The sequence below is a fragment of the Corvus moneduloides genome, chromosome 2 (genome assembly GCF_009650955.1).
Source record: "Corvus moneduloides isolate bCorMon1 chromosome 2, bCorMon1.pri, whole genome shotgun sequence".
In the NCBI taxonomy this organism is placed as follows: Eukaryota; Metazoa; Chordata; class Aves; order Passeriformes; family Corvidae; genus Corvus; species Corvus moneduloides.
The window spans coordinates 11,725,237-11,748,135 of NC_045477.1; the positions used below are offsets into that span (position 1 = coordinate 11,725,237).

The following is a 22,899-nucleotide window of genomic DNA, read 5'->3' on the forward strand; positions in this document are numbered from 1 at the left end:
AAAAAGTCTTAGCAAGGCAACTCTCTCATTTTTGAAAAGTCATGGAGAATAAAAGAGGTTTCTGATTTACTGGAGCCAGGCTTTTTAGAGCAGTGCATATTGGGAGGGTGAGAGGTAATAGGAGTCATTGAGATAAGGAAGATTAAGCCTGGATATAAGAAGCATTTTTTCCCATGAAGGCAGGCAGGCAGTGGAGGTTGCCCAGAGAGGCTGTGCAGGGTCTGTCAAACCTTGGAAAGTTTTAAGATGTCTGAAAAAAAGCCCAGAGTATCCTGGTGTGATCTCACAGGTGACCTCCTGTGAGGTCAAGTGGGAGGCTTGACAAGAGACTTCCATCAGTATCTTCTGAGCTGAATTACCCTGTTATTCTATACTAATGTTTTCTGTTTCATTCTGTCTTCCCTTCCTAATTGTTTTACTCTGCTTTTAACTATGATTCTGCTTCATGTATTGATCTGATACTTTCATGGAACCATCTGGCATAAATTCAAAGTTTTGAATAATGCTAGTTAGTTTGGTGCTCATCATTATCTATAAATTCCAGAGTTGCTTTCCACCATGGACCTCACCGTACACATAGCAGTTTTGAATTTAGCTTTCTTCTTACACAGATACTCAGTCTCATATGATGTTTCTGTCAGTTCATGTTTGCCAACTCTTGCTTTTACTACACTGCATATCTCTTTACTGAGTAAACCTGGTCAAAACTTGCTGTCCTTTTTAGATCTCTTCTGGATTTTACTTACCAGTGCAGAGTTTGTGAATTTGCAGTGACCTCCCTTCAGGCTGGAACAGATGTTTGGCTCTTGCTCATCTCTTAATTTTTGATTGCCTATTTGTTTGTGCCTGGACCTTCCATCTCACCTCATTGGTGCTTAGTTAAAAGCTTTCATTGAATGACTTCTTCAGAAATTGCCCTGAAATCCCAGTAGACTGCATACATTGGATTACTGTTACCCATGTTCTGCCTGACTTGGAGGTTTTTGGTTTTGTTTGTGGTGGGTCGTTTTGTTTGTTGCTTTGGTTTTGTTTTTTAACAGGAAGGATTTACTTACCTGCAGGTTGCGTGTAGGTAACGCTGCTGTGGATAATGAAATGGAAAGATTTAATTGTTCTATGACCCCTCCTTCATATTGAAGTTTTTATGTTCTTAGGCCTCTTTAGGCATTTAGTAAACTAACAGGTGTTAAAAATTTCTGTGTTCCTAGAGATCTTTTCATGTTTCCCTTGTTCATCTCTCTTCCTTTCCTTATTCCTTTGCATGCATAGCTCTTTTTGCAATAGCAGAAACATTGTCCTAGCAGAAGCAAACATTTTATTTTCATTAAGATCTTTATGGAGATAATGTGACTTGGTGTTTTATCTTCTCTATTGTGTAATCAGATTTTACATTCCTAGTAGTCCCAAATTTATAGATGACTGATTTTGTGTGTGTGCATTTCTGTAAATGACTTTTATATATAGGAAACTGCAAATATTTAAATAAATGTTTTCATGGAAACTTGAATTTTTAATTCATTAACCACAGAGGTAAGAGCAGAGGGCAGAGAATGTAAAAACCTCTGCTAGACCTATGATCTCATGTTATTTATACCCAGTGTGCAACTTTATACCTTGAAAACAGATTTGAAAGAGACCTAGCTAGTTCTTATGGTCACCAGCCATACTATGTGAAAAGTCTGTGGTGTCTGGAATTATAATGGCTTGATCCTAAAAGATAGTGAAACTTCTGGAGTTAGGTCTATGGAATGTACTTCAAGCAAACCATTGAAAGATTTATAACTTCAGTTGGTTGAAAATTTAGGTTATTAATATTATCTGTCAGCCAGGAAGATTTCTGTTTCAAGCAACCATCCCAGGAAATTTAATGCATGTTAATTTAGAACATGAGCTAATACCATATTTATTTATTCCCAGGGCAGATTGACTACTTGGGTTGCATTGACTATGTAGAAATATTTTCTTGCTTTCTTTGGGACGCTTTCGTAACCTGACACGTTGCTTAGGTCAACAATATCTAAATGTTAACTACTGTCAGTCACAATGATATATTGTGTAATATAATCTAAAACTAAATTGCAAAGAAAGAAAAATCTTCCTTCTATTTAAGGGGTGCTTGTTAAGGAAAAAAAAAAAGATTTTGACATTTTTATGCTTTCCTTTTGCAATGTATGTACCAATTAACTGACTTAGTGAAATGCAGTCATAAATGGTTTGTGTATTTGCATTAAGAGCATGAAATTCCTCCAGAGACATTTGTAGTGAGTGACAGCAAGCTCTAACAAGATTCAAATATCGCTGGAAATGTTGCCTTTAACCTGTATTTATTTTGCCTTGGAGAAGTAGGCACATGTGGAAGTCATCCTCTTCTGCAGGTGAAGAGGGGAGTCTCTCTTCAGAGAGCTCCAAAACAAAGTTTTGCTTTCAACAGTTACAATCAGCAGCATTAGAATGAGCAGTAATATTTCTCCCGCAGTGTAGCTTCTAAAAATCTGCCCTGCTGTTGAGGACTTCTGACTTGATAATAACAATTTAAAACTGAGTCCCCAAGACAATATGTCGAAACAAAACTGTATTAAATCACGTTCATTTCTTCCTCACCTGCCAAGAAATGAATCAAGTTCCTTAATGATTTTTCTACCTCTTCTTGAACTTGTAATAAACTTACATGTGGGACAGGAGTTCACCCATGCATGCTTTTGCTACTGTTTAGTTAGATGAAGGACCCATAAATCTTGAGGCTTTAGAGTATTTCTGTGTTGGCTGTGTGTTGTTTATTTATTAATTTTTTAAAATTCTCATTATTGTAACTACATATGTCTGCTCTTGAAACAGAACTTAAGACATCAAGTTCTTTAAAGAAACAAAACACAAACATACCACTGTATGTTTTTACTTTTCTGCAGTAGATTTTAGTGGCTCCCTTGTGAAAAGGTAACGTCACAGTTTTCTTGGCTGTAAGAGTTTATAGCTTGAAAATGACTTAGAAATAATAGATTTATGGAGCCTGTGGAGCAGTTCCTTTGTGTCACGCTGAGCGCAAGTTAAGAGTTTGCAGGATGTGGGATGTAGAAGGCAAGTAACACAGGACATGGATGAGTTGTTGGAATCATGTCTTAATCTTGCTGGCTGTGCAAGTTCTCCCCTAGATGTTTTGGTTTAAGACATTGCACTAGACTAACTTTATCTTTTGGAGTCTCAGGTAGGGTTCTGGTCATGTGCAAGAAGTAATGTCCTGGCAGGACCTGCCCTGTGGAAAGGGTGCCATGGGAGATGATGCCCAGGTTGTTTAGAGAATGTCACAGACTCGGTGTGCCGAGGCAGATTTCTGTGGGAGGAGGAAAGTGTGTGGGGAATCAGTGAAAAGTGTACTGTAAATGCTGCTGTTTCCCCTTTCTCCAGTCCTATTCCTTGCGTACCATGTGCACTCCCCTCCCCATCTCATGACTTCCAGAGGGCCAGATTGCAGCCCCTCCTTTTACCAAATGAGGTATCCCAACAGGACAGCTGGGGCTTGGCATCTCCACACTCTTTTCTCTGTGAGTCTGTCAGAGTCCGATGAGATTTTTTTCTTCCCCAAAAGTGCATAGCTTGCTGAATGAAGTTAACAAGCATAAATCTCCAAGGGTGCTCTTTAACTTTTATTTTCAGGGTCCCTAACACCACTTCTGGCATTTTACTCTGTAGTTTTATGTTTGGGAGCAGCCTTCTTGTTTTCCTGATGTCAATATATATGAGGTTAGGATCTCCTCTGTTCTTACCAATATTGTTCTTCTTTAAAGCAGCCTACCACAAGTATCTAACTTGTACATTATTTTATGTTTCTCATTTGTCACGATGAATGGGAAGGATTGTGATGGATGATGTGGTAGTGCATTAATACCAAAAAGACGAGGATTATATAATTAAATGTGCACATATATACATGTACATGAGCCCCTTGCTTCCCTCGGCATGCAGTGCAAGGCTGTAGGCTAAAGAACATGCTCAATCCCCATATGAGTTAAAATGGTCATTGATGGAATATTTTCTTTCCACTCTTTTCACTGTGGGGCAGCCTGGGGCAGGGGTTGGTGGGGGGTATAGATATAAACCGTTCTGTAGAGTTTCATGGGCAGAGGAATGATGATGTTGGAAATCTAGTTTCTTGCTTTCCATTCCTCTGTCATTCCCTCTGTTGCCCTGTAAAGTGAACCTGTCCCTTCCAAATTCAGTCATCCTATGATATTTGCTGACAGAGTATTCCTTTTCCTGCTTTTTGTGCTTCTGTAGTCTCTGGTTCCCTCAGGTTGTGTGATACTTCAAACTCTTACCATATATTTACTGATGTGTAATACTGCAAAATTCGTTGCAAAGGTATGGAAAGCTTTAATGAATCATGGCTTTCACTTTGACTCATAAATAGTTGCCCATTTAGTTAGAATAAAGGATACAGGATGCATAGTTTAGGTGTGTTATTTAAATTTATGTCACTTCATTTAGGCAAGAAGTTGAAAACTGTAACCATGTAAGGAAAAGTTGGCTGTTGTTTTATGTCCTAACAGATTTTTTTTTTCTTGCTTTGACCATGTAATAGAGGAGTGGTTGAACGGCATTTTTTAGTATGTGCCAAGACACAAGCATAAAGCGAATTCTTCTGGACACATATCATACTTAGCTGTCTTCTAAATTGCAGTAGTGTTCTGAGTTTGTTGCTATAAACAAGTAAATGTTCTCTAAATGCAGGCTGGTAATGCCATAGTGAGCTGTTTAAAATGTTGACTTAACCCAAGCCTTCTAGAGGTCTTAGTTTGACTTTCTATCTCCAACAGTATGCAAGCTGTTTTCCATCTTGTTCCATGTTGCACCTCAGCCTTTTAGAGATGTAAGACATGATGGCTTAAAACTGCATTTCATACCTAGGTTTTCAGCAGTTTGGAAAGCTAATTGGTTTGTTGGTTGTAAGTAAAAATGTCCTTTTAGAGGTATTTTCCAAAAGTTTTGAGACCTGGGATTGAATTGCTCTGTGATTCTGAAATTACTAAATGTTTTCCTGGTCACTGCCACTGTACACGTGGGGTGGTTGTGCTGAAGTTCAGCCGTCGGGCAGTGTCATATCTGTCTGTATGAGTTTTGGTTTCAGCGGGAAAGAGAAAAAGAAAACTCCTCTTCCTATACTTCCACAGTGAAGTTTGAACAGGAACCTGCTCAAGTCCTAGGCTGAAGCTGCTTTCCTCACTTCCTTTCTGTCTTTCTCACATGAAGTTTTCTAAAGAATGTGAGAGAAGCTTTGGACTGTGCCAAATCCTCAGTGTATATAAAGAAGCACAAAACTATGTTTTGGGTGACTTCCTAATTTTCTTAATGCCTGTCATTAGTCTCTATTCTGGAAGCAGGATTTATGACTTAACAGGGATAAGACACGAACATGTGGAGTGGGAGACAACCCCAGAGTAATTTAGAGTAAGTTATAAGGAGGAGCAGGATAGAAGGGAACATTGGGCCAAGCAGAGCAACTGGTGCAGCCACTTTATGGACTTTGTTGTGAGAAAGTAGGTTCAAGAATATGAACCAAAAAGGAGAAAAAAAAAAATTCAATAAATAGAAAAAGTGGAAAGCCTTAAAGAGGAGAGAGAAGTGATTCTCCCAAGTTAGAACCATAGAATGGCCTGGGTGATAGAGGGGATCTTAAAGATTATCTGCTTCCTACCTCCTGCCATGGGAAGGGACACCTTCCACTAGACCGGGTTGCTCTGAGCCCCATCCAGCCTGGCCTTGAACACTTCCAGTGTTCCACTGTGCCAGTGCCTTGTCCTCTTCACAGTAAAGAGTTTCTTCCTAATATCTGATCTAAACCTACTCTGTGAGTGTGAATCCATTCTCTCTTTTCCTGTCACTCCAGGATAGTCTCTGTCCATCTTTCCTGTAGGCTTACTTAAGGTATTGGAAGGCCACAGTTGGTCACCCTGAAGCCTTCTTCAGGCTGAACAGTCCCAATTCTCTCAAGATACAGTGATATAGAGTCCAAAAGGCTTGCACGTTGGTGAGAACTGGACTCAGCTGTCAGTGAAGTTGCTCATGTTTTTGCAATATGGAGCTTTGGACACTAATATTCAATTGGAGACATGCAGGAGTATTAAATCACTAATTTGTGCAGTACTTAGGAGTACTTTTACTTTGAACCTTAGCACTTCAAATATTGATAACTAGTAAATTTCAAGTGCTTTATTCTATTGGAGGAAACATGGCAATGCACGCAGATAGGACCATATATTCCATAGCTCTGTGTTTTTCTTTGATTTGAGTTATTAACATGAATAAAATGTTAACTCTAATAATAGCCAATCTGCCCTACTAAAACTGTCTCTATATACCTTAAACCACCAAAATTGTTTATAAAATGAAGTAAGAACATAAATCTAATTTGTCACGTTGGCAGAGGCAAACTATTCCAATTAATATACTTTATGACATAGGGCTCTATTTTTGCATTTTATTTTTAGAACAGTAATCATGTATTCACTATTTAAGATTGCTCTCTGCTTGTTACACAAAATGAAGGTAGATATGGTCTTGGCTTTAAATAAAAAATGAAATAAATAAATGTCAAATTGGAAATGCATGAAAGGCCCTAGATGACTAAATGAGGAAAATGGGTGTTGTGATGTGCTAATACATCTAAGTTTTCAACTTATGCAAGATCATGTTTTAGCTAAATGCCAGTACCTAAAGGAACTTGTTTAGGAGCTCTGTAGGAATGCATGCTTTTCTCCTTCCTTACCAAGAGTTGCTTTTCAAGCTCTTTGGGTTGCTCTTTCAGGCTTTTTGGGTTTTTTCCTTCTGTTCTGTCTTCCTTCTGTCCTTCCAAGCTTAACCTTTGCAAATTCAGTGGGAAGCTGTCTGTGTTTGTGGTATTCTGAACTTCGTATTTCACACAAACTTGTATAGAGGTGATGCATATTAATAATGCACAGTTCTTGTGGACAATTTTTTGCCTTTTTCTTGTTTTTTGTTCTCAGTGCTGGAAACGAATACAAAATTTGTAGCCAAAGAGAACCAAATGTTTTCAACAATCTGTTAGTGAAACAGCTGGTTTTAGTGCCCGATGCTTACAAACTTGCAAGAATCCATCAGAGAGCCTGTCTGAAGCTTTCTGCAGCAGCTTGTTGGCTCATCTTTTATCTAGACTCAGAAGTTGTGTTTTCCTACTCTCTAAGTGTTATTGATGTCAGTAACTTTATTAATTTAGGACTCTGCTGGTGGCTTTTAATGACCTGTGTTGCATGCCAGGCATTTATAATGTAATATGCTGACTAATTTCTATTCTTGCAGCATTAATGCAGCATCACAGTTCTTGAATGTTAAGAATTAACCCTTCACGCAGTCAACCTAAATTTTGCCAAGGTCCTTACGTTTGATAATCCTAGGGGGAGAAAGGGATAAGCAGAGTGTTTTAAGGGAAGCCAAGGTGACTTAAATTCAGAAATTGTGTTTGGACTCAATGTAAGTAAGCGTTACTCAGAAAAGTGAATGTTTTAGTATAGAAGTATAGGAGCTACAACTCTACCTACTTCTCTCTGGCATGACTGAAAATACATCATAACCACCGATAGCAGGGGAAAGGCACAATATGTCTGTTGCCATTCAGCATTGTTGGTGTGAATGCCTTAAACTGACACTAGATTTCTGTTCTTGTTTATTCTCATTTATTTTTACTGTCTTGTTCACCCCCCAAAATTGACAGAGTACAAGGCAGTATTCCAAAAATCTGTTGATTTTCACAGTGATTTGAATTGGTATAACTTAGCTTGACTTGGTCAAGTTTCCAGATGACAGCTTTTAAATGGTTTAAATACACTGGGGAAAAAAACCCCACAAACCCACCTTGTAGAGAGTTTTTGTTTCATGTATAAGTTTTGCATACTTTAGTAAATTGTAAAGGTATTTGATCAAGTACGGTAGATGTGAAGTATCTGCCTTTTGGATCCTGCCTGTTTTCTTGCACTGGGACTCCTGACACCTTTGTGCAGCTGAAGCCAAGTGGGTAAGAGGTGAGGTGCCACTTCATGCAGTGTGTTTGGAAAGCAAATGTGTTTGGAGCTTTAGGCTGGGGCCAGTGAGTGGCACTTGGGCCAGAGACAGTCTCTGCTGTGTCTCTTGGTGGCTGCTGAAGAGCAGCTTCTGCCTCATGGGCCACTTACTCTGGGTGCAGGGAGCCTGGACAGAAGTTGGTTCAGCAAACTGGAAATTGTTTTGCCTCACCCCTTTCTGGGCTTTGGAGTGGTTGGCCTTGGAGGTCTCTGCTGGGCTTAAGTGAGCTCATTTTTGTCTCCTTACCTTAGGAAGAGCTACAGGTTCCTCACTGAGGTACTTCAGGCACAAAAATAGCTGGTTTCAGGCACTTGTTTACACTTACACTGGGAAATTCATCTTTTTTTAGTGAAGGTAGAAGCTTCCTTGAGTTGATTTAGCTCGGTATAGGAGAGCTACGACATGACACTGTCCTGTGTGCATTAGTGGTGTTGGCAGCAGATGAACTGTGAGGGTTCTGCTGCAACTCAAAACAGCCATGCACAGTGTAACCTGCTCTGGAGAGAAGTTTAATAACTAAACATCTTGCATAAGAAATTTTGAATAGTACAAGGCTGAAGAAGAAAAGACAAAATTGGACAATCGTCTTAATTACACTCAGCAGATTGCACGGATAGGTTTGTGCAGGTCAGTTGGAAAGCATGGAGTTATGATCATTAGAGTTCTGAATTAAAGAAACAGAATTTTTGTGAGAAAACTTGTTGGTTTGAATGCCAGGCAAAAATGCTAAACTTGAATACAGTTTTCTGTACATAATTTGTGTGTTTGTATTATGAAATTGGCCTGCTCAGCTGCTTGGCACTTTGATGGCACTTGGATTAGTTATGGAGAGAATTCAGCCTTTGGACATTATATTTCAGCAGCTGGTTTATTTTGTACATAAAACATTGCTATGTTTTGCTTGATGAAGAGCCCACCAGTGGAATGCTGTTACATCATGAGACATAACTTCAATTAGTATCAGCTTCTAGACTGACACTTGAATTAAATATTAACATTTTCTATGCTTTGAGTAAGTAAACAAAGAACTCTGTTTTAATCTTCCTTCTCTGCAAGGATGGATAAAAGGGGAACATGTATTTTGAACAGCAAAACAGGAAAAAAGTTGGACTACTCAGTTGTCTGCCTTGGTTCAGCAAGGTCAGAAAGGTCTTTTTTCAACTGATGTTTTTGATACTTTTTAAATCTAAAAAGAAGTGTGACAACAGTAGCCTCTTCGTTTTGTTGGGGGTGCCATATGCTGTGGGGTATGGGAAAAGGTTAGGCTCCGTACAGGATCTTTCACAAAGAGAGTCAGGAACATGACAATTTTTCATAACCTTTTTTTTTCCTATCAGTATGTTCTAAATTACTGGCATAAGTGCAGAGCCTCTTCACAATTTGGGTTTCACTCACTTGGCAGTGTGGTGTTGAAAACCTATTAAACGTGTTGTGATCTGTGACTTAAGTCTTTACATGGGTAGGACAAGTTCTGGGATCAAAGTCTATTGCTGGGGTAAGCAAACTCTGCCTTTCCAAAACAAATAGTTAAGATATGTGATGCAGTGGGAGGAGAGTTAATCATAGATTGTAAACCCAAGAAGGTACAAATAGGAAGGCAAATCTTTCCTGTGCTTCTCTGATGAGCATGTTTAAGTTACTTCCAACCTTTCCTGCTACCCTGTCTTCATCAAAATGCTCTTCTGTAATGAAGCGATTTTAGTTAAGATGCTTTTTGCCTATATAGAAAAGCGGTGATGCAGTTCCATAGGTGCTGAGGCCTCCAGTTCTCAGCCAATGCTTTGGACTTCTGTTTTTTGCAACCCAGAGTCATCTTGCTCTTTTATTCTTGGCTCCAGGCTCTGTGTTACACTGTGAAGTTCTTTGTGGGTATGCCTGCAGACACCTGTTTTCATGTCCTAGACAGACAGACAGGCACCTGTCTTTTCATGTGTCCAAAAAATGGGAATGTTATCAGTGCCTTACCTGCAAAGCTGTATAACCCAATTTCCTTACTCTAATGTGCATCCCTCAGATTATATCGGAATGGGAGGGGAGAACGGAATGCAAAATGTCCAGCTAATTGCAAGTGGAATTAAGTTGCATATGCAGAGAGGTACTCTCTGTGCACTGAGGAGTAGATGATAGAGGGCCTACAAGATGGATTTTAGATGGCTAAACAGTATTTCATGTCAATTTTGAAAACTGACAGTTACACAATTAATAAAATTCTTGTTGTAAAACGTAATTTGCCTATCATGTAAAGTATTGTTCCTTTTATGTGATTAAGTGCAGAGATATTTTATTACACTGTTTTCTTGGCAAAAATAATTGTCTTCTGATGAAAATATGTTTAGCAATAATCTTCCTTCTGAAATAAAACTTAACATTGCATATGTTTAACACTCCATTTGTTTTGCTAAGGCTTATTTGGATGAGTTTTTTATTGTTTGTAGAAGAGCTTAAAGATTTTCTTAATTTTTTCTTTTCAGTCATTATTTAACCTACTGGAGTTTCGAAGACTAGTTTTGAATTTCAATCCTCCTGCAAATGCTCAAGATTTGCCCCGAAACCAAAAGGTAAAACAAGAAGCCAACTTCCCCTTGTGGCTTATGAGGGCATTTGTGTCTTGTACTTGAATTTTGCACTGTTCTCTAGCTCAAGTCATCGTGGGTTTTAGAGGTGCCATTTAACAGTTCTCTGAGCTTCCTTAGATAAATGGCATCAGCCTCGCAGCAGAGTATGGGGCAAGGTGCTGAGAGAGGTAGAACATTTCTCATGTGTATAGCTTGTCTTAGCAAATTTATTTTATTCCAGTTCCCTCCCACTCATGATCTGAGATTGAGCTTTTGGTTATTAGCTTGTCTCTTCTGGCTTTTTCAGGAGGTGATTATAAGCATAAATTTTCTGATCTTTATCCTGGTACTCATATAGGATTGGGGAGGGGATGGCCTTGGCTTAGGATTCTTGTGACTTCAGACTGGCAAGGGGGAATGGTCATGGAGTGAGGGACAAAACAGACCAGTTTTTCTGCCTTCATGGGCATCCTTTGAGGAGAGATATAATGGGGCCCCTTGGTTTCTATGCTAAGAAATGGAAAGGAAGAAATGGGAAAAGGAAGTGGCTGTATGAAATGTGAAGACACTTGGTAGCCTGATTTTTAGCAAGAACTTATGGAGCAATGAATTTTTGCATATCAAGGAATTAGAATCATGGAATGGTTTAGGTTGAAAGGAAACTTAAAGATGAATTAGTTCCAACCCCTGTGCCCTGGACAGGGGCACCTTCCACTAGACCAGGTTGCTCAGAGCTCCATCCAAACTGGCCTTGAGCACTCCCAGGGATGGGACATCCACAACTTCTTTGGGCAACCTGTTCCAGTGCCTCACCACCCTCACAGTAAATTAGACTTTTGTTTCCCCTTTCTTGTCAGATTTAAAGAAGGGAGTGTGTTGTTAGCCTGTTCTTAGTTGCTTGTCCCTTCAGGCTTGTCTGGAATGTTCACTAGCAAAAGTAAGAGCTGTAATTAGAGAAGCAAAAGAAAACAGACAAAGGGAAGACAGTGTCCATTTTCTAAACCTCTGGGCATGTACCATAAAAGGCAAGTTGAATGTTCAGTCAGGACTGGATAATTTCTCCCCTACCCTGCCCCCTTCTTTCTCCACCAAATTCAAAGTGCAAGAAGTCACTTACTTTGGTAGGAAAGCATATTTGCACTAGGTCATGAGATTGGTGTGAAAATAAAACATGGGTAGTGTTCCCAACACAAGGTGGGGATGGGGCAGTGTATTATAATAAGAAAGTCATGCTTTACCAAAGAGTTGTACTAAAATATTTTTATTTTTAGATTGACTTGCTGCCCACTATTTAATTTTTCATCATATAATTTTTTAGTAATATCCTTCAGTACTCAGAAATTGTGTTCATTTTTCAGCATGTAAAAAGCAATTGGCATCTAAAAGGTGGTGTGAAATAGCTAATAAGAAGCTGTTGTTTGCAAAAACATCCAGCCCAGGCATTGACACTTGCAGCCAAATGCCTTTAGCAGTTCCAAAGTGCCATATATTAGAAATTCTGACCATGACAGACAATGATAATAATAAGTTTGTGTGAAATGGTGTGACTCCAGGCAAGTGCGTGGATTTGTGCAGAAACCTTGCTTTCTGCAGGCTTTCTGGAAAGAATCTCTGGCAGTAGTTTGTGTCCTCTCCTTTCATTCCAGAATGAAGTAACGTTATTACTTGGTGTGCTCAGCTGTCTTATCTACAGCTGAAAAACAATTAGGATAAGGGATCACTTCACTAGTTGGAATTTAGATAGAAGACATAACCATGCATGCCCCCAAATATGGTGCCTTTATATCTTTATAAGTGAAGGCAATTAGAGGCAGATTGATTAAAAGTTGTAATATAAGTTACCTGTTGACAATAAAAAAAAAAACAGTAAAGCCCTGGAATTTACTTCTGACTGCTTACTTATTTAAAAACCATTTTGCCTTAGTTTTGGTTTTGTTTTTATTTTTGTTCTAATATTAACTACCATATGTGACTGACATTCTCCAGGATCAAATTTCCGTGCTAATAAAGGACATGTTTTAATAATCCCAGATTTTGAATACTTGGGTTTACATCCTGTTGTTCTTCCAGTTGGTGGGAATTAGAGTTTAATGCTGGGGTCATGACTATCTCTTGATTTAGCATTAAAGCATGTGGTTGTACTTCAGGGAATGTTGCAGAGCAGGGTGTTTGTTCTTTCCCATCAATATGTTGAATCCAAATGCCATGAATAATTTGGCATGTAAACTTTTTAATCCAGAAGTCATTGGTATAAATTTTTACTTCAAAAAACCCTCAAACAAACAACAGCCCCACCCTATTTGTCTCAGATAATTGGTCTTTGATTTTCTGGATTTGGGCATACACTTAAAATCTCCAATTTGATCTTGCTCTTTTTAGTTTGAAAATAATTTTTTTCCCTTGGTTTCTTTCTGTAAAACAAATGCAGTTCTCTGTAGTTACTGCAGCTTCTTTGCTGTCCCAATTCTCTTAGCTCTTGAACATGAACAGTGTGTACGCACATTTTTGCTGTACACAGTGAGACCAGCTAAATATTTGGCCTCAGTGATATCTTCAGGAAACATTTTTTAACCAGAGGAAGGGGGTTACTGCCCTACAGGTTTGCACATCCTTCTGCCTGTTCTGGTATTACTATAATCTTACCATTATCTCACTCTCCTGGTGAACTGATTGGCTGCAATGAATGTTTGCTATGTATTAAATATGTGGACTGCTTTATAAGCATTTATAATAGTAAGTTGTTCCAACATGTATTAAGAAATTATTTATGTAGGCAGGATAGGTGATAAAACAGAGAATGGTCTTAGATTATGAGATTTCCATGCAGTGTTTAGTTAAAAACTGATTTTAGGGGTCCTTTGTGTTGGTGTACAGGGTGCTTTAGAGGTGAGAGCTGTATGCTGTGCTGTGATCACTTCATCAGTTCTTTGTTTTAATGTGAAAGTCTTTTTGTGGAACTCAATACCTTTTCTTGGGAACTCGCCCACCTTACTTTGAGGATTTTAGGGTTTGTTCTCGTCAAGGATCATGTCTAATGCATTAAATGGAGCTTTTTCAAAAAGCAGCAAGAATTTCCCTAGTTTTAGAGAACTTTGGTAGCCTTTGTAGATACTTGTTCCAAATAATCCTACTGACATTAGTAGCCAGTTGTTCAAGCTAAGGCTACAAGTCTGGCTAAAATTCAGCCAAATTAGTGGTGTAAATTTGGGTAATGCAGTAATGTACTATGCACATTATAATAATGCCTATGTACTTCACATTTAACAAAAATAAGGTAAGATCTAGAGTATTCTGTGGCTAATAATTTATATTATTATTGTATTATCACCAGTATTGAAGCATCTTGATAAAATGTTACCTAAAATTTGAAATTCTGTTCATTTTATTAGATTACTTTATGAAAGCAGCAAGAAAAATACAACTTTTGCAATTCGTTTCCTTCTTTTGTTGTTTCATAGTGCTTTAAGTGTCTAAATGGGAGACTGATTTTGTTCTGAAATTAGGATGATTTAATGCTGAATTAGGGTGGCATGTGAAGTCTTCAGCCTTTTCTGTGAACAAACAGTGTTCATAGCTGGCAGGTGTTTATAATTGCAAGGTGGACTAGCAGAGCAAGTTAAATTCAGAGATTTACATGACTAGAAGTATTTTCTAGGTATTATGTGGAACACATTGACTCACTGTGCAGTTTTTAAAGCTGAAATAAACCCGATTTTACATACAAAAAGCTTTATGCCTACTGGATTGACACAGGAGCGACTAAACAAGTCTGCTGTTCAATGAGCATGTGAAATAGTTTGTCATCAAGCAATTCCAGTTTGACCAGCATCAGACATCTATGCTGCCTTTGAATGATACTTTGTTCTAAACACAAGTGGATATTACATGGGGTTTAATTTCACAAGCATTTACCAACTATCTACTCAGGAGTAGATATCTGATCTCCGCAGCATTGGTAACCTGTGATTAAATCTATGGCATTTGTGTTTCAGTTTGTTTGTTTTTCATTATACAGGCAGAAAGTATTTCTTCTCTTCTGGAAACCAGAAAAAGAATGCCATAGTCACATGAAGTGTACTTCAAATTAGGTAGAAAGGAGAGCAAGCTATTTTATTTGTGTCAAGAGAAAAATAAAGGTTAATGTAGACCTTAGAAATCTAGTCTTCAGTAAAAATTAAGCTTAAAAAAGGTGCTGAATAGTGTGTAGGCTCACATGAAATTCTGCTAGAGGTATAGAGGAATACTAATTTCAGTAAAATAATGCATATTGCTGTGATGTATTACTTAAGGCTTTGTAAGTCTTGAGAGAAACATTTCTGTCCTAAATGCAACTCCTCTTGTCCAGTTGTCAGTTCAGGCCCATTTCAGGAAAAACAGCATCACCTAGATATGATTTCAGGGAGCTTTTAGTTTCTGAAATGTAATTTTCTTGTCAGAGAACTGCATTATTTTGTAAAACTGACAAGTAAAAGGCATACCTTGCACTACCTTGGTAGTACTACAAGTAACCTTGCATATTATTGTGGCATTATACACTCAGTTTATTGGGTAACGCTTCTGTACAGTAGATTTCTGCTATCACTTCGTTCAATATTTTCATTCTTCACCTACAGGAACATAGGAATCTGCCTTTCATGCGGGAATTGAGGTACCTGTTTGCACTTCTAGTTGGTTCAAAGCGAAAATATGTTGATCCATCAAGAGCGGTTGAAATCCTTAAAGATGCTTTTAAATCAAATGATTCCCAACAGGTAATTTCTATGTATTTTTAATCAAGTTTATGCATGTTTTCATATGGTCATATTGTATTAGGAAATACTTACAGTGAGCAACAGAATTTCAAAATGTCCACAGGAAAGCACCTTCTGATTATCGTAGTCTTTGTGCTTTTCCTACAATATTATGTGATTTCTAGTTACTTTTATTAGAAAGATTAAAAAAAATATTCCAGACAGCAGAGCTATTTTATTCAATGCACTTTCTTCCTATTATCATAGAAATTAACTAATAGTTCAACATTCTTGCCTTTAGGATGTAGCTTAGCTTCTAAGTCTGGGGGTTTTTGAAAGAAAAATACTCTTCTGATATAACAGTACATCCAGGGCTAGTACAATCCTATTATATTGCTTGTCTAGATGTTGTTTTGGAGGATTTAAATATTCATATTCAAGATTATTACCCAACTCATAATGTGCGTATTCTGCTTTTTTTTTGAGAAACATTTTGTTTCTTCAGATACTTTGTTTTCCCACATAAGGTTATGTGGCTGAGGTGTTCAATTACAACAGCGCACTGAATTTAGTGCTCGATGGAAGTAATATTAGTCACCACTTGTTAGATACCAGAGGGTTTGAACAATGGGATTCACAAGATGCCTTTGGACTTGCATGGTGTGAAAGCTGAGCCCAAGTAACAAGGATCACAGGACAGTGTCACTGCTGAGGAACACCAGAGCCACTCATAAAAAACCAATCATGGCATAGTCTTAGACATAGTGTGATTTTGGAACGCTGTTGGAGGGGAAGGGATTTCTGCTAAATAGGTCTTGTAAGGTGACACTTCATTGTGTTCTGTTACATATGTGAACTGATCACTTTATGTTTAACAGCAAGACGTTAGTGAATTCACACACAAATTATTAGATTGGCTAGAAGATGCCTTCCAAATTAAAGCTGAAGAAGAGAGGTAAGATTTTTTTCTAGCTCTGTATGTTGAACATTTGGATGAGGGAAAAGCAAACCATATGACCAAAAATGCACTTCTCTGTATGGCTGAAAAAATTTTGACTCTGTAGCTTTAGTTCAAGTGTGTTTTTTCCATACATGTCAATACTTCCGGGTTTTTTCCATGAGTTGTCTTTTTTCACCCTCTTATTTCATGTTAGCAGTCTAGCTCAATGAAGTCCAGAGTATATAAAGAGTAGAAATGTTTTGTAGATAATCAATTAGGCTTTTTTTAATTTGAATGCCTTTTTGCTTTTTGATCCTGTAGTTGAAATACTTCAAAACCTCCCTCCTCTTTCTCATCTCAGGAGTAAATACTCATTGTTTGTATTAACGAGCATCTGGAAACTCTTTTGAATACGTAATTTTTTCTAGGATGTTGCAAGAAATAGTTTTTACAAGGGTTTTGTACAGTTTAACCACTCACAAATTGAATCTGATTTGCATAGATTGTCCTAGAATGAAACACTTCTGAATATTAGTTTTCAGAATATACTTCTCCCTGCAAATAACTGAATCATTGTTATTAGAGGAAAGTACAAAAATAAATTAACACTGAAATGGGCAACATTTCTATAATGAGTTCAGAATAGTCTGTTCATAGTTTCATAAGTCAAAGGTTGTAGCTTTGACTTTGATTTTATTTTTTTTTGTGCACTAACATAGTTCCTGTTTTTTAGGGATGGAGAGAAACCAAAGAATCCAATGGTGGAGTTGTTTTATGGACGATTTCTAGCCGTAGGTGTACTTGAAGGTATGCATCAGAATTTACTTGGACTTCTCTGGTCATGTCTGTTCAGTGCTTGTCCAAGCACACAAGTGACTGATGCAGTTGTAGGGTTTTAGCTACTTCTGCAGAAGCAGATGTGGAGAACACACAGACATACATCTGTCTGTGACAAATACGGTTTGTCAAGTATGAGACTGAAGAGAAGTGCAGCGAGCTGCAGGGATCCACAAAGACTGCTGCACTGAGAACATACACTCAGCTCCTGAAGGTTATGAAAACAGAAGCTGGGGTGAAATGCTGAGGGGAAAATGCTTGGAAGAAATTATGAAGGCAGTGTTACCGCTTACTGATGGTGTACAGAAGGCAAGATACTGTATTTCACTGAGCTGTTCTCTCATGCTCTCTCTGATTCATTTAATGCAATTTAAAACGTCATTATTGTATTTCCTTCTGCACAATTTCTTGTATGGAAAACTCACCCTCCTAAAAGTACAGTTTTTTGGAAAACCAGTCAGTGGAAACCTGCTCAAGGGCAGTGTCAGAGAGAGCACTAAGGAGGAAGAGACTGTACAACAAGCTTGCCTTTATCTTATCTGTATGTAGTTAGTAGATCTGCAGAACTGTACTGTTCTCTATTTCCAAGAGGCTATGAAAATACTTTTGAGTCATTTTAATGTTGGTGATTCTGCCCTCCATCCAAGTGAATGACTTTTACATTTGAATGAAGCAGTGGCTTCCAGGTTGTTCTGTGACCTTGAACATGTTTCTAATGAGCTGTTGTCAAATTTCAGAACCATTTGGCAGATTTCTTGCTAGGAGCTAGCATTCTCGCTCCTTTACGTTTAGCTACTTTCATCCCTTACATTCTCATTTTAACAGAGGAGATATATAAAAATCAAGTAAATGAAAAACTAGGAGATGCAAGACTTGTTACTGACTTTGGGTTGAAATAAATGGAAATCTTGGGTTGAAATCATTTGTCCCCCATATTTCTCCTCATGTTTGCTCTTACATCTTTATACAGTGTTACCAAATTATAATCTTGTTTTCAGGACAGAAATCATGAATGTTGTCTTTTGTGGTTTATTTCTGCAAAATGCACTTATACAAAGGTCTCTTTCATACCAGCAATTCTACTGACTTTGCTGATACAACATACGTTTGTATTATTAAGCTCCTATCTGCAGGAGGAGAACTTTGATTTATATGTGTGAAAATTCCCATATGTCCGTGCTCCAAAGTAATTTTGAGTTTGCTTATTACCAGAAGATGCTAAAACAATACAAAAAATGGGCTGAAGAGGAAAATACAGTAATTTTCAATATTGTTTGAGCAACATTTTTGCATAAATTGTCTTTGGCCATATAATTAAATTGTTCGATAAGAAAGTGTGTGCGTATTGTTCAGTAGACTAGGTCAATTGACTGAGGTTAGATAGGGTTTCTTTCAAGTAAATGTTTGTTTCTAAAACATTATCTGTTTAATTTTTCATGTGAAGGTAAAAAATTTGAAAACACAGAAATGTTTGGCCAGTATCCACTGCAGGTTAATGGCTTTAAAGATCTGCATGAGTGCCTAGAAGCTGCAATGATTGAAGGGGAAATTGAATCTCTCCATTCAGAAAACTCTGCAAAGTCTGGCCAGGAGGTGAGTTAAGTGCTTCTGTGGACTTCTCTGAGTATCTTGTTGTAGTGCCCTTTATTTTTCTTTGGGTTTCATGTCTGGTTTTTATGGTTCATGGCACCTGCTGTCTATGTGGGAATCGTTACTGCCTGTAAAGGCTGAGCTGTTTCTCTTTACCCAGCTGTTCATGTTTCATCACAGTTATTTTAAAGACTGGAAATTGTAGGAGGTTTTTTCCTACTTGCGTAAAAAGTTCAGGTATAATTTCTTCCTTGATGTCAATCTCTTGCAGTAATGAAGTTTTGCTTCCTTTAATCGTATCATAGTACACACAGGGTTTAACTGTGAAGCCTAGTGACGCACACTGAAATCATCCTCCAGTCTGAAGTTCTGGTGCCAATTTTGTGTTTTACAACAAATGTTTTATACCATCCCTTTTACAATGAGCATATTTCCTGAAATATAATTTGAAGAAAACAAAATCTCATAAATTTCTTGGTACAATCCCAAGTTTAGTTTCTTCATGCTAGGTGAAACCTTGTATGTACCTGCTACAAGAGCCCAGTTGTTCATCTTACGAAGTTACAGTTAAAACCTGTGTGTATTCATGCATAAAATGTCAGTTATGTTATAAATGCTTGACTAGAAATGTCCTACTTGGGTGTTTTGGTGTTTTTGGTTTGGTTTTGAGGCTTTTTTAACTTGTAATGCTGGGAAAGTGGGAAACAGCAGGATAGTGATGTACAGGTCTTATACTATTAAGCTTTGAGTTCTGTGAAATTGTTGGCTTGGCTTCTTAGCATGTGGAAATAGAAGTCATACAACAGACTGGCAGTGGTGGAAAACCAAGAACAGTAATGTATTAAGTCCTATTCTAGAAGAACATTGCTGCATTATTACCATGGAAAAGTAAATTGGTTATGTTTCCCTGAAATAATCCATAATAATATTGCTTCTTTTAGTCATTACATTTAAATACAATGTCTGAAAGATGTTACAATGCATTGGAAGGTTTGGAAGTACTAAAGAACTCTGAATTTATTGTAGCTTTAACAGGGTCTCTCTTAACTGATCTTCAAAGTAGTGTTGCATTTCTTCTCCTTATTCCCACCATTGCCTCTAATGGGTTATTTAGCTTGTTCACTTTTATTATTATTGTTGTTGTTGTTGTTGTTGTTGTTGTTGTTACTGTTATCATGATGTCTAAAAGCCTCAGTCACAGAGCAGGGTGTCAGTAAGTGAGCTAATGGAGAAACAGAAAAGGGAGACATTCCCTGTCCTGAGGAATTTAAATCATGCTTCAAGACGATTTTAGCCATGAGCACATGAAAAAAAGGCTGTTTGCCAGGTATTGTATGAAAAGACTGTTCAAGATATTTGGCTGGATAGGAGAACTTGAAGTGAGCCCTGAGTCAAATGCCACATCTGGACTATGGCATTGATGACAAATATGTGCCAGTGGTGTCTGCAGCAATCAGAGAAACTTCAGGTGATGGTCAGATACCCATAAGTTATTAAATGGGTAGACTGTGGTTGTTACATTTGACAATGGAGAGGAAAAAAAAGATCTCCAGTACTGGAACTGGATTTGTATTGTAGTTGAGAAGCAATGTATGTGAAAAAAGAAATGAAGTCTCATGTGGATAGACCTCTACTGAGTAGTCAAAGTCAAATGGGATGAGATGATGATGGCAGTGATTAGAGACATGAGTAGAAACTTCAAGCTGTTAATATGGAGGAAATGTCAAACACTTGCTGATCCTGTTTCAGAGGGGGTCATTAGAAACTTTAAATGATACCAGGTGAATGAAAGGATCAGGAAGTTGAGTCTGGGAGAACTGTAGCAGGAAGAGCACTTGCTAGCAGTGAAAACAACCCTTTCATGTCACTGAGGAGTGAAGAGAACAGAACAGTTGGCAAGGCAGGTAGGTTCATGCATGAGCTGACTTTTGTATGAGTGAGATAAATGTGAGTGGAACAAGCCTTTCTGCCTCCTCTGCTGGAACACAGCAAAGCTTTGATGCACCATGGGCAACAAATGGTCTGTGTTTACAGTTAAGGGAGAAGATGGGAACTTCAGAAATTTTATGTTGACCCACCCTCTAAAACCAGTTTCTCTCACAGCTGTGTCAGAGTGCAGGTATTGTGCCATTATTACTGAATTTCTGCTATTGGAAGGCATTAATGTTAGAGGTTTCTGTTTTTTGTTTTTTTGTTTTTTTTTTTTTTTTTAATCCAGCATTGGTTCACAGAGCTTCCTCCTGTCTTAACTTTTGAGCTATCAAGATTTGAGTTTAATCAGGCTTTGGGGAGACCAGAGAAGATACACAACAAATTAGAATTTCCTCCAATTTTGTATCTAGACAGGTATGGTATGATATTATCAATGAAATCTTAGTATGAACATGAAATAAATCTTGTGAGTTTGTTAAAGTTGATTATGTTTTTCATGCTCACTTAAATCACAGTAAATTTATGTTCTATTTATACAAGTTAGAGTTTTCATGGGTTTCATCTGTTTCAGAAAATACACATAGATAACAATTTAAGACATACTGCTCCTTTGTGTCAAAAACCTGTTTCCACTTTGATTTATTGCTAGCTACTTGTGTACACAGGCAAAATACTTTGAAAAATCACACTGTTTATGGGTCCATTTGGGAAAGAGGGTGACAAGTTGGGTATTTCGTGGTGTTCCAGATACTCTTCAAACATGCAGTCAATTTTCAGCATGAGTGGATGCAGTTTCTCTGTAGAGCAGAAATATCAGGATGGCTTTCAGTTAGCTGCTGAATGTTGTTGGTGAACCTAAACAATGAAACAAGAGTGTTGCTCTGTGGTTGCTACTTAAACCACTTAATTCAGACTTTCTCTAATAGTAGCTTTCTATTACATGTTTGTCATCCATGATATGAACAGAGATTTTGACACTGGGGAAAAAGCATCTTCTGAAAGTTGTGGAAGGGAAGGCTTATTTTCTTCTCAGTTCTGTTTTAGTGCTGAGGTATGTTGTAGGTTCTAGAGGGTGTGAGCTTTTATTAGCACTATGTAGTGTGGTTGATGGGGACAGACCTCAGTTTCATTGTTGGGATACTGTGGGCTGATACTACTTTCTAAATTTCATGTTTTACAGGTATATGCACAAAAACAGAGAAATAACAAGAATTAAACGAGATGAAATCAAGAGACTCAAAGAGTACCTCACAGTTTTACAGCAGAGATTAGAACGGTACTATAGATAACTGTGTAAATGCAAATAGTATTATGGGCTACATAAAATAACTCTTTGCAATTATACACCTTGTGTATAGTTATTTACTGGAGATTTCCTTTCTATATCTCTTTTCTTTTCTCCTTTCTTTGGAAGCTGTGTATAAGTGTTGTAATTCTGATTCATGAAACATGCTAGGAGAGGCTTGCTTTAATTAATTGCAGTCAACCAAAAAAAAAAAAACCCAAAGAATTTTTTTTCTTTTTAATCTCTTTTTTTTTAATATCTGTGAGTCATGGCATTAATACGTTTTGTGGTTAACAGATATTTAAGCTATGGTTCTGGTCCTAAACGATTCCCCTTGGTAGATGTCCTGCAGTATGCCCTGGAGTTCGCCTCCAGCAAGCCGGTGTGCACGTCCCCCGTGGATGACCTGGGTGCCAGTGCCCCCGCCAGCGGCACACTGCCGCCACAGATCCCCCCCAGGTAAGGGCTGCCTTCTGCTCCCTGGGGCAGAGGCCAGAGCAAACCAGCCTCTGGGAGAGAGGGAGCACGTTCAGCTGCTTTGTTCACCAGATCAATAAAACCAGGCGTCTCCTAAGGGGGGTGAAGTTTCTGCTCTTTTCTTTCAGCACGGCAGGCTTGAATAAACAAAAATGTTAATGACCTGAGTTTGTCTCATGCACTTACAAAAATGTCTTCACAAGGAGATTACCATTTTCAAGCACAGCCCAATCTACAATTCTAAATAGACAGAAGATCTGGTGAGGTCACTGATTCCAATGTGTATTGTTTAAGAATCTGAATTGGGCAGAGTGTGTGTGCTGCATAGCGTCACAGTTTCTGGTGTGCAGTTCATCTCTTTACTTCTTGCCTGGGAGCTAAGCTCTTTTTCCGCCATGCAGTTTGCGTATTCTACCAAGTTTGTCAGGAACCTAATAATCTGACTTCTTAAAAGCCGAGTAGCTAAAGTACCAGAACCATAAA

General features: G+C 38.0%; 1 protein-coding gene across 2 annotated transcripts in view; it reads left to right on the forward strand.

The window, feature by feature from the left end:
- USP25 (ubiquitin specific peptidase 25) overlaps nucleotides 1–22,899 on the forward strand; it is a 90,471-nt gene that overhangs the window by 39,347 nt on the left and 28,225 nt on the right. For both annotated transcript variants that reach the window (XM_032097255.1, XM_032097263.1), the window contains 8 exons: nucleotides 10,542–10,628; nucleotides 15,239–15,376; nucleotides 16,234–16,310; nucleotides 17,029–17,102; nucleotides 18,577–18,725; nucleotides 20,941–21,068; nucleotides 21,835–21,930; nucleotides 22,237–22,398. In XM_032097255.1, coding sequence (XP_031953146.1) covers nucleotides 10,542–10,628; nucleotides 15,239–15,376; nucleotides 16,234–16,310; nucleotides 17,029–17,102; nucleotides 18,577–18,725; nucleotides 20,941–21,068; nucleotides 21,835–21,930; nucleotides 22,237–22,398 — 911 coding nt within the window. The remainder of the gene's footprint in view (nucleotides 1–10,541; nucleotides 10,629–15,238; nucleotides 15,377–16,233; nucleotides 16,311–17,028; nucleotides 17,103–18,576; nucleotides 18,726–20,940; nucleotides 21,069–21,834; nucleotides 21,931–22,236; nucleotides 22,399–22,899) is intronic.